Source organism: Gossypium arboreum, chromosome 9 (assembly GCF_025698485.1).
Source record: "Gossypium arboreum isolate Shixiya-1 chromosome 9, ASM2569848v2, whole genome shotgun sequence".
NCBI lineage: Eukaryota > Viridiplantae > Streptophyta > Magnoliopsida > Malvales > Malvaceae > Gossypium > Gossypium arboreum.
The window spans coordinates 84,278,880-84,290,723 of NC_069078.1; the positions used below are offsets into that span (position 1 = coordinate 84,278,880).

General features: G+C 30.7%; 2 protein-coding genes across 3 annotated transcripts; both read left to right on the forward strand.

The window, feature by feature from the left end:
- Nucleotides 1-992: 992 nt before the first annotated feature.
- LOC108456966 (RGG repeats nuclear RNA binding protein A-like) lies at nt 993-4,750 on the forward strand. The gene is made up of 7 exons (XM_017755740.2): nt 993-1,586; nt 2,149-2,452; nt 2,539-2,604; nt 2,732-2,864; nt 3,336-3,491; nt 3,580-3,633; nt 4,213-4,750. Exons 1-7 carry the CDS (start codon nt 1,403-1,405, stop codon nt 4,387-4,389), a joined length of 1,074 nt encoding a protein of 357 aa, XP_017611229.1. The 5' UTR covers nt 993-1,402; the 3' UTR covers nt 4,390-4,750.
- Nucleotides 4,751-7,762: 3,012 nt separating this feature from the next.
- LOC108456228 (vesicle-associated protein 2-1-like) lies at nt 7,763-10,421 on the forward strand. 2 transcript variants are annotated; one of them, XM_017754824.2, is made up of 7 exons: nt 7,763-8,239; nt 8,709-8,779; nt 8,841-8,922; nt 9,102-9,217; nt 9,306-9,416; nt 9,891-9,959; nt 10,172-10,421. In XM_017754824.2, the coding sequence occupies exons 1-7, from the start codon at nt 8,179-8,181 to the stop codon at nt 10,292-10,294; spliced, it is 633 nt and encodes a 210-aa protein (XP_017610313.1). In that variant the 5' UTR covers nt 7,763-8,178; the 3' UTR covers nt 10,295-10,421. The 2 variants fall into 2 exon arrangements, with proteins under 2 accessions (XP_017610313.1, XP_017610314.1); XM_017754825.2 differs by having other exon boundaries at nt 9,891-9,986; nt 10,172-10,296.
- The last annotated feature ends 1,423 nt before the right edge of the window (nt 10,422-11,844 follow it).

Below are 11,844 nucleotides of genomic sequence, written 5' to 3' on the forward strand. Positions count from 1 at the left end.
TTAATATCGGTTAATTCGTTGGTTAACCAAAATTTATATGTTTTATTTTTTATTAAAACAAGTATAAAAGATATCAAAAAATTTAATAATGTTCATTTGACCGAATTAACTAAATCAAGAATAGCCTAATAAATATAATATATAATATTATCTATTAAATTTGGTTAATTCGGTTATTTACCCGATTTGAAACCGAATAAATCGTTAACTGAAATTTCAAAAATATTTTAATCAACCTTCAATCGAATTAGATCTGTTAATTGATCGATTAACTAAATTAAATCGATTCAATTAGTTAATTCAATTTTAACCTAAGTTTGAACATCCCTAATAATCATTCCTCAACCAAAACATAACCTAAGCTGCTTTAACAACAAGAATAAATATTTTCATAATTATTGATCTAATAACTTAAAATTAGCTCTAATACCATGTCAAAGTATTTAAGAAATCATAACTAAAAACAATAGAAAACACACAAAGAGATTTATGATGAAATTGAGAAAAAACAAAATATACTTTTTTTTATTAATAAAAGCATTAATATCTCAAGTGAGATGAGCTTACCTTATATACAAAGATTGATAGTAGTCATAGAGTGTATTTAGTTCTAATAAAAATGTTATACTAACTTCCTCAATAACTGTAGCTAATAAACTAAAAACAATACAATTATTGTAGCTATCGACTAACAAACTAAATGACAATTAACATTAACAAACCTATTCTCTAATATACTCGTACTTGTAATAAATTAGATAGTTCTTATTTCTTATCCGAATATATTTTAAATTTTAACTTAGTTGTTATTCATATTAATTTCATTCTAATTATAATTGGTTGAAGATATTTTTGTGATTGTATTAATTTCATTCTTATAAAACCTCATTCAAAAGGAAAACTATCAATTAAGATTTTTTTCTGTAAAAATAAATACCCACTCACTTAAAAAAGAACTATTTTTATAAAAAGACTTTTTTTTTTTTTTTTTTATTATCCACAGGTTTGATATGGATTTTAGTATTTATTAAATTCCTTTCTCAATTTCTTATTTATTAAAGAAATCTCTTTCATCCCGTCTCAATTCATCAATCGAAATGCAGAAATCCTAAAATGAAACCGCCCACACATTAACAAAACCAATAGGGTTTTTAAGATTAGGTTTAGCCTCTATCTCAGTTCTCTGCCGCATTGGCTAGGGTTTTGTGATCTCTCTCGATTGTCTCTTCATTTTCTTACCTCTCAAACACCAAGCCTAGATCTTTTCCTTTGTCATTTATATTCACTTCCATGGCTTTAATCATACACTAGGGTTCTCCTGGTTGCTATTTCGTTTTCTTTTTTTCACTTAAAAAAGAAAGAAAAGCTAAGAGATTTTCAATAATCCAATTTTTTTTAACCAATGGCAACCACGAACCCTTTCGATCTTTTGGACGATGATACCGAAGACCCAAGTTTGGTTATTGCCGCTGCTGAGCAGCAGAAGCTTGAAAAGCCCAAGAAAGCTACTGCTTCCGCCCCAGCTCAAGCTCAGCCGGCTAAGCCTGCTAAGTTCCCTTCCAAGCCATCTCCTCCTGCTCAAGCTGGTAACTTTTGTTTCCTTTCTTGTTGTTTGTTTGCCAGTTTTCGTTTGATGGTAAATAAATGAGATTTATGGGTGTTTGATTTTATGTATTGTTTCAGTAGTTTGCATGAGTATCTTTGTTGCGATTGGTTCAGGGATTTATATGGTTGTTTGTCTGATTTGAAATTGAAGCAAAATAGAAGACTTATCTAAGAGGATTGGGAGATTTGTTAGTTTTTATCTGTCATTAGAACAAATCTTTTGGTCAGGTCATTCGCTAAGTTGCATGTGTTTTGGTATTGAAAATGAGGCAAAACATAAAAAATTAGGGGAACTTTTGATTCTATTTGTCTTGCTGTAAAATTATTTTATCAATGCCATTCATTTCTTTTGTTTAGCTTGAAAATCACGTTGAACCTCATTCATGTTGTTCGTCTAGGTGATATGGTTTTATTGCTGAACTTTTTTCTTAGTTTTTGTTTACCCTTTTGTTGGTTTATTGACAAGCACATTTAATTATTGAAGTGTGGTGTGCTACTCATTTATCTTGCATACTTTTTCCCCATGTTTGCCTTTTGATGTAGTGAGAGAGGCAAGGAATGATCCTGGACGTGGAGGTCGTGGTGCTGGACGTGGAGGAGGCCGTGGATATGGTGGAAGAGGGTTCAATCGTGATTCCAATGTCAATGATAACTCCAATGCATTTTCAGGAGGGTACAGACCTTCTGAAGAGGGAGAAGAAAGGAAGCAAACTGAAAGGCGTGGAGGATATGGTGGGCCTCGAGGTTCTTTCCGTGGAGGACACCGTGGTGGTTTTAATGATGGAGAATCTGGAGAGGGGGAGCGCCCTCGCAGGATGTATGATCGCCGTAGTGGGACAGGACGTGGGCAAGTATTTTTGCATTATTTTAATTTTCATGGCTGTTTTCTTTAACCATGCATAACATTGTTTATCAACCTTTATTAATAACCAGGAATGAGTTTAAACGTGATGGTTCTGGACGTGGTAATTGGGGTAGTCCTACTGATGGAATTGCTCCGTGAGTATCTGTTTTGCCAATCTACTAAGCATCATGTGCAACAAAGCTTATGTTATTATGCTATATACATATTTTTGTGTGATGCAAGCTCATATGCTTATATATCTGTTATCTTGCCCAAAATAAGGGAGGCCGAAGAGAATGTCCCTGAGAATGAAAAGAATGTTGGCATTGAGAAGCAGTCTGGGGAGGAAGATGCCATGGATGCTGGCAAGGAGAATGCTGCAAATGAAGCTGAGGAGAAAGAGCCAGAAAACAAGGTAGTTTTCAGTCACTGTTAATGTCTCTTTTTTGTACCTCCGTAGGCAATAACAAAATTTTTTTCACTGTTTTCTCCAATTTGTTACTCCTTGATTAGTTAATGTTAAGCGAGTAAACAGAATGTATTATGATAACTTCCTTGAACTGAATTAATCATCTAGTTTGGACTTCACCTGGTTTAGTAAGTCTTGCTTGATTATAATGTTGTAATCTGTGTTGTTCTGAGTCTTCCTTTTTCTTGAAGCATTTTTGGCCAACACTTCGCCCCACACGGTTTTAGACATGGTATGGAGATATGGCCATCCAAGGACCTTCCTAGTAAATGGAAAAAACTTTGAATGAATTGAACTAACTTGTTCAGATGATATCCATATATGAGACTCACACTAGCATATCTATGTACAACACTGACTTGAGTATGAGTAAGACGAGTTCTAATTTTTAGTGTATATTTCTTCCCTCTATTGTAGGAGATGACTCTGGAAGAATATGAGAAGATTGTTGAGGAGAAGAGGAAAGCTTTGCTTGCCCTTAAGACTGAAGAAAGAAAAGTTGATACCAAAGAGTTTGAGTCCATGCAACAACTTTCAAGTAAGAAGAGCAACGATGACATTTTTATCAAACTGGTAAGTTTTCTTAGCTTTCCTCTTTTGTTTTATATGGTTTTTGTCTATTTAATTTTACCAGTGTATTGACTTAGCTTTTGATTTTTAGGGTTCTGAAAAGGACAAGCGCAAGGATGCTGATAAAGAAGAAAGAGTCAAAAAGGTGTGCATATTTTGTCACGTTATTTTTGATTAACTGCTTTTGGATGGATTTGGCATTATCTTTTTCTTTCTCGTTGCTATCTGCCTTTTTAATTTAATTGGGATCAATTAAGTATGGTAATCTGTTTTGTTATAACGAAGCATGAATGCATCTCTGGATTTTGGTTCTGAATTTTGTAGCATATTCTTCTGATTTAAACAAATCTCAGGTTCCTTTGTGTATGGAGTATGGTTGTTTTGTCTTTGTTGTCCTAGTCATTGTCTTTTATGCCTCAGACACTACAATGAGTTTAAACTAATTTAGACTTTAATAGTAACTGATTAGGACCTTGCCTAGTTCTCTGCTGTTTAACCGTGCAATGATTGCTAAGCAATACTGAAAACGAAACTGTAAAATCATTTGAGTACATTTAATTTTCTTTTATTGTCATTTAGTTGCATGATCATGTGATTTTTTCAACCTTTTTCATTACTAGATGAATATGGGTGGAGTGATATCTCTGCATTAACTTCTGCTTATTGGTGCTGGTGATGTATTTCTCATATTAAAACTTTGCACGAATGTTGTTTTGGTGTATAGTCTGTTAGCATCAATGAGTTTCTGAAGCCAGCTGAAGGGGAGAGGTACTACGGACCCGGGCGTGGTCGAGGCCGTGGCCGTGGTCCTAGAGGTGGATATGGAGGCAATACAGCTAGCAGTGTGTTAGCTCCCTCAATCGAAGATCCTGGGCACTTCCCTTCATTGGGTGGCAAGTGAGACCCCACCGCTGCAATCTGCACAATGGTTTTCATTTTCATGGGAATGCATTGTGATCTATTCAATAGTCAGGAGTCTACAAGCTTTTCTGTTTTTGAGTGTAAATTTTAGATACTTTGCCCATTTCCTGACATGCATGCATGCATACTTTGTTTTTCTTATTAATTTCTTTTGTTTTACTGTTTTTGGTTAAAATTAGAACACAAGTTTCATTATTACAACCAAAAAGTAGCGGCATCAGTTTTGTTTCGGTTTAGGTTAAGATGGTTTAGAGGGTCGTGTCGGAGTTTGAGACATGGCATTCATCTTATCTTTTTAAACCTCTATTTACTGACGATTCCGAGTTTTCTCCTGGCTTCAAGGTAGGATTGTTTTATGTTCTGCAAGTATAAGGGAAGCTTAAATTGCAGTCAAGCTCTCCCTGTTGCTATTATTTCATACTTTTGCACTGCTTGCTTTGGCGGTGAAATGACCGGTGACGGGATGTTGAGCTTTTGAAATTTAGTTTCTGGTTTCAAGAATTTAATTAGATTTGATCGCCTGAATTAAAAATTAAAGCTCAATATGTAACATTTTAATATTTAAAGTCTGATTTAAAATTAAAATCCAATTATACGATGTATTTAATGAATAATGTTCTCATTTGGATTTTAATATTTTAGACTGAGTTAAGTAGAAAGTTCAAATTTTAGAGAGTGGGAGCATGAATAGACCAATTTGGCTAGTTAATAATACTTTTTATATTTGTAATTTAGTTATATAATCTAATTTTTAATGTTAATTTTTTTTACAATTTAATATTTATACAATGTATATAATATCATAAAATCGATAAAATATTCTGAAAAAAAGTTGAAATGCAGAAAATATATTAAATACAAAGAACAAGGTAATAATTAATAGCAGAAATAAAAGAATTTCAAAATAATCAAGAAAGTTATAATATCTTTATGCTAATGCATTTATTTTAGGAATGTTACATAAATGGTCACTAACTATTCACCACGTTTTAATTTAGTCTATTTTGGTGATTAAATTATTTGAAATCACAACTTTTAGTCACAATACAAGGCTTTTTTTATTAGTCTATTAATAAAATTTAGTGCTATAATATTTATATATCTTATTAATTTCACCTTAAATATAAAAATTAATAAATTAGTCTTCAATGTTTACAAATTTTTTCATATTAGTTTAATTTCTAAAATTCAGAAAATTTAGTCTTAATATTTAGAAGATAATATTTTGTAAAATTATGATTTTTTACTTTTATCATATTATGCTTTGATCGTTTTTGTTTATCGCCTATCGGGATAGACTTCCTACTGCAAACATCCTGTTGTTTACAATATGAGAGGAACATACATGGGTTCCTGGAACAACTCGATGCAAGCAGAGCCAATCGTATAACAGTGCCCTCATTGTTGGTGTCTGCAGTTAAATACCTTTGTATGTATTTGTTTCTATATGCTGTATAAGAAGTATGTTTAGCTTTAAGTGGTTTGTTCTACACAAGTAAACTCTGATGTGGCTTGCCACAACATAAGTACTTTGAACTTCATAACTTCACTGGAAGTAGATACTCTAATTCATTTTTATGTTCATGTAAACAATTGATTCGAATTTAAATTGTATGGCTTAGGAATTAGGGATATAGGAATATTATAGTTTTCATCCAATTGTTGGAATTTTATTATGGATAAGTTTTTTATTTTTTTATTTTTTAACTCTGATTATTGTATTATCAAAGTGATCATTGAAAGGAATTTCAGCATGTTTTTTTCCTAATAAAGCTCTTCAAAACGATTAAGGTAAGGGTACAGAAGTTGCATTTTCTGCATTAACCAATCTTAAACAGATAAATGATTCGATTTTCAATTCAGAAACACAACCAAATTCAAATCCATAGTGTAAATTTTGTATATATATATTTTTATAATTTTGTGTTGGAGGTTAAATTTATTAAATTTTTATAATTTGTATTAAAACGATAAATTTTATAAACATTAATGACTAAACGTGTTATTAGACTAATAAAAAAACTCACGTCAATAATTTTGTCAAATTTTAAATAATTGTTAATGCTCAGTGACAAAAGATAGAATAAATTAAAAATTCAATAATCAAAATAAAACGAGGAGAATAGTTTAATGACCATAATAAATACTTTACCTTTTATTTCGTACAGGGTTATTTGTATAATTTAAATTATAGTGAAAGGGTTGACATGTTGATCGAATGTGGATGGGGCAAGTGTTTGCCTTTTTATCTGTGTAATCAATAATGTGATTGTAGAACGGTGTTGGCCGATGTTGATGGACAATAGATTAGTGCTAATTAGTATTAACTGGCCGTTGATTAGTATTGATCAGTTATTCACCTCATGGATAAACCAAATATCAATTTATTTTTATTCATTTTCTAGAAACTATATATATTTTCAGCTTTTTTTCTTTGAAAAAAAACAATTGTTAGAATTCTGTAGAAGATATATCCTTTTGAATTTTTTAAATTGTTTAATAATTTTCAAAATTTTCAATAATTTATTATTTTTAATTTATAAATTTTAAATTTAGATTTTTATAAATATTTTTAAAATCTTTAGTCTTGTTTTTATTAATTTGTTTGAATTATTTCTATTTTATATGTAAATTGAATTTTTTATAAATATTTTTAAAATATTTAGTCTTGTTTTTATTAATTTATTTGAATTATTTCTATTTTATATGTAAATTGAATTTTTAATAGATACCATTTCATCAAATCAGATATGTAAAAAAAATTACCTAACTTATTTATTAAGAAATTATTTTATGAATCATTCCCACCACATTATTTATAGTTCCTTTCCAATTATTTAATGACATTTTAACAAAAATTTTTCATGTCGTTGATACATAATTTTTGTAATTTTTTAGTCCGAATTTCGAACATAGAACCATGAATCTTAAACCTTAATTTCAAAATCTTGAACTATAAGCCTCGAATCTCAAAATCTAAACCTCAAACTCTAAACTCAAACTTAAACCTTAAACTTAAAATTTTAAACCTCAAACCCCAAACCCGAACTATGAGTTTAGGATTTGGATTCAAGTTCACGTTTAGAATTCAGAATTCAGAATTCAGGGTTCGAGGTTTAGGTTTTAAGATACCAAAATTAAGTATTAATAATATGAAAAAAGTGTTGAAATGTATATAAATAATTTAAAATGGACATAAATAATATGGTGAGAATAATTCATACAATAATTTTTCGTATTTATCATGGATTAAATGTCACTATTTAAAAAAATTAAAAATCTAATATTAAAAGGGTATGGTTCATAAATTAAGCCTGTTATAAATTATTATTTTTAGATACAAACATAACATATATAAATATAATACGGTGAGTAGCTCCGAGGTTGGTGGCGAGTTGGGGTGACTCCTCCTTTTCCCACTATAAAAAAAAAGAAAGAAACCTCAGATCTAGACCGAGCTTGTTGCGCTTTGCCCCACCTGTTTGTTCCTAATTCCTTGCCACTTCACTGTTTCTTATTAACCAAATTTCTCTCTCTTAACAGAAACACAAAACAAAAGTAGCAAAACCCTATTTGAGAATCGGGTTTTGATAGCTCTGTTTGTTCATTATAATATTTACTTTTTCTTTTCTTTTCTTTTCTGGTGTCTGGAACATTGTTGGGGCGGTTTCGATTTAAATGTTTATTAATTAATTATTTTTTTATATTAAAAGTGTTAAAAAGGATAAAAGATCAAAGTGGTGTTGGGGTGAAAGTGGGTGGCCCAGTCATGCCTGCTGGTGAGGATAAGCAGTTGATCTCCGTTCATCCTAGTGACCTCAAGTTCATTTGTAAGTCCATCTTTTTTATATGTTTATGTATATTTTGCATGCATGAATGATGTATCATGTATGTGAACTCTGATGCATGCATGGACATGTATACATTCCCATTGGATGTATGTGGAAAAGTTCATCATTCAATTCTATAGGCATGTCATCAAGTTATTAAAAGGGAAAAAAAAGTATGGGCAGTCATTGGCCGGTGTTTTTCACATCTTTCTGGGATATTTTTATGCTCATTTTTTCCGGTATATGTTTATTGGTTAAATTCTTGTATGGGTCCTTGTATTATAGGCTTAGGAGCAAATTAGTACCTTTACTATAAAAGTTAGCAATGTAGTCTTTATACATTTAATTTTGAACCAAATAGGTTTGCCATGGGGTTTAACCATGCTTATTCTTCAAAGCTTTTTTTTTTTTTTTTAAAAAAGAAGGATTTTAATTGACTTTTGGCTATGTTGTGATTCATGTTTTTCAGTTGAGCTTGAAAAACAAAGTTTTTGTGATCTTAAGGTGGTGAACAACACAGAGAATCATGTTGCATTTAAGGTATGTATGAACATCATGTTATGTGTATATATATATTCTTCAATCCCCATTATCATGTTAGGTTAAAACAACTTCACCCAAGAAGTACTTCGTCCGACCGAACACCAGCGTTTTACAGCCTGGGGACTCATGTCTCATCAGAGGTACACTACTTATACTCCAATCTTTCCAAACGACTTAATATCTTGTAAAAGTACGAAACCCTTGATGGAATTCGAACGCACAGGTTAGTTTCGGGTTTAAGAGCTGATCCAGCTTTGCCATTATTCTGTTAGTTCATTGAGATTCCAGTATGTATGACACTGATTTCATTGATTACCAGTTACTCTCCAAGCGCAACGGGAATATCCACCAGACATGCAATGCAAAGACAAATTTCTGCTGCAGAGTACTATTGTGCCTCCAAATACCGATGTCGATGACTTACCCGCCGATACTGTAAGAATGCTGACGTTGAGAATAATCTCTTCATATTAAAAACAAAATTTGATTTTTGGAATGTGACATTTTTTGCCTTTGAATCCAGTTCAATAAAGAAAGTTCTAAGGATATAAGGGAGTGCAAGCTTAAAGTTCAATATATATCTCCTTCGGCTCAAGGGAATTCTGGAGACGAAGGAAGCTCTGATTCAAACTCTGTAAGTTTTGTTGGTCATCTGCTTTGTTTTGTCTTTATTTATATTCCTTCGATGGAAGGGGTTGGTTTGGCGTTGAGGCTTTTAGTAAAAGGTTCAATTGGTACCTTAAGAGTTTAACTCCTCTGCCTTGTGACTCAAGGAAAAAATATTATGCATACATATCAAACCTTCTGATCAGATTATCTGGAATTTGCAAATGAATACTCGAAGCCCGAGTGAAGTAGGCATATCGATATGCACTGCATCAACTCATTTCCGTTAATTTTGTCCGGTTACCATGAGCAAATGATTCCGATATTCTCGTATGATTTGTACAAACACATGGTTTCAGTTAGCTATTGCAATACATGATGTTAACTTCTTGTTATATTTTGCCATTTTGCCTTTCCGGTGAAGCTAACTCGAAAATGCAAACCCGGAATCCAATTTCTTTCCCTCCATCTTTTAAATTTCCTTTCCCTATCCATGAATTAGACCTTGCAGCAGCTGAAGGAAGATCGAGATGCCGCGGTCCGGCAAACACTGCATCTGCAGCAAGAAGTGGTATGTTGACAGAAAACCAATGTAAAGGTACCATAAGTAGTTGATTCATAACTGTGATTATAAATGGACTGGCTTATGGTCGTTCTTATCTATCCGTGTCTCTTCCCAATCCGAAACTGTAAAATGCAATCATAATTATAGCTTTTTAGTGTGTGTGTGTGTATGTATCATACAGCTTTAGTGAAACGATCGTTGTTTTTTTATTGGAACAGGACCTTTTGAAGAGGCGAAGACAACGAAGGAATGATCCGGGTTTCTCGTTCAAGTTCGCAGCCATTGTGGGAGTGATAGGGATAATAGTTGGGTTGGTGTTGAATCTTTACTTGTCTAAATGAATAGAGAGTATGGAAACCAATGACAACCGGTATGTTTTGTGGACTTCCATTGTATAAATGGAGGATGTGTGTTGATGAAGCTGTTTTTTTTTTTTTTTAAATGAATGTAGTTTCATTCAATTCATAATGTTACGGTTAGTGCAATATTTTCTTATTTTGATCTGTTTTGTCCCCCGACTTATCATCTAATTGAAGTTTTTGAACTCAATTTGTTGACAAACATTAAGGGGGCAATTTGAAAAATTCACTTTATTTGGAATTTATCACTATTATTTGACATTATACATTTGAAAAAAAAAAGGCTAAATTTGCCCCTTTCTATTGAATTTTTAAATTTACCAATTTACTTTTGTTTGATTGAATTGTAACTAAAATTTGATTTTTATTGAATTTTGCTGTTTAATTTTAATTTAAAATAATAAGATAGTTTATTTTAATAACTAAAATTAATAAATAAATTAATATAATATCAAAAGAAAAATTATTTGATACATTACTTAATGAAGTTTTTAGATTCCACAAGTAAATTTAACCATGTATTATAAGTGTGGTAAAAAATTTAATTTTTTTATATAAATAAATATAATAGGTGTCACACATTCAACCTGCTAGTGTATACCTAAAATTAATAAAATATTTTAGTTTATTTAAATTTTTAAGTTTTTCTTTTCATTAAATATAAATTCTAAATTAATTTATTCATTTTAATATTTAACTAGTTTTTTTATCATTTGAATTACACGTGTTTAATTATTTTTATTATTCAATAAAATATTTTTATTTCATATAACTAACCTTAGTAATCATTATTAAAGATAAGATTGTTCTGATTTTTGAAAAATCAATATCAAAAATTAGTTATATTTTAAATGCATTAAATAATAATGTTAGTTTAAGTTCCAAAATAAATAATTCATATGTTATAAGTGCTGATTAATATTTTTTTCTCCATTAGAATTATATTTAAAGTAATTTTAATATTTTTAATTAATATTATTAATAAAATTATTTTTTAGTTCTTAGTTTAAACATTATACTAATAATATTCTTCATATTTACTAAAAATAAATGTGAAAGACATGCACTGTTAAATTATAGGCATTATAATTCCAATATCCATGATAATAAAATATTCAATATCTTGTAACATCGAAGCTTAAGGCCAAACTCACAACAAAAAATGTCAAATAGGCATCATCTCCTTTTGGGCCAGGTTGGTGTTTCCATTTGGATTTACTTTCTTGTGTTGATCTTCAACTGTAATTGCGATAGTGCTTGCCTTTACGAAAAAGAAGGGCTGTTTGGTGTAGAACATCCACCTAGAATATTTTAGTATCCTTTTGTATAGACATTTATTTTTAGTGCAACGTGTTTATTTTTTTTTTATTTTACGTTATAATATTATTATAATATTTAATTTTATTATTATTATTATTTTTACACTGACTGTAAATAGACACATCAGCTATCTAAAAAGATCCTTAGTCTAGTATGACTTAGATCCCGTTTTCCTGCTATCAATATTTCATTCAGCTTCTTACCTATAATGT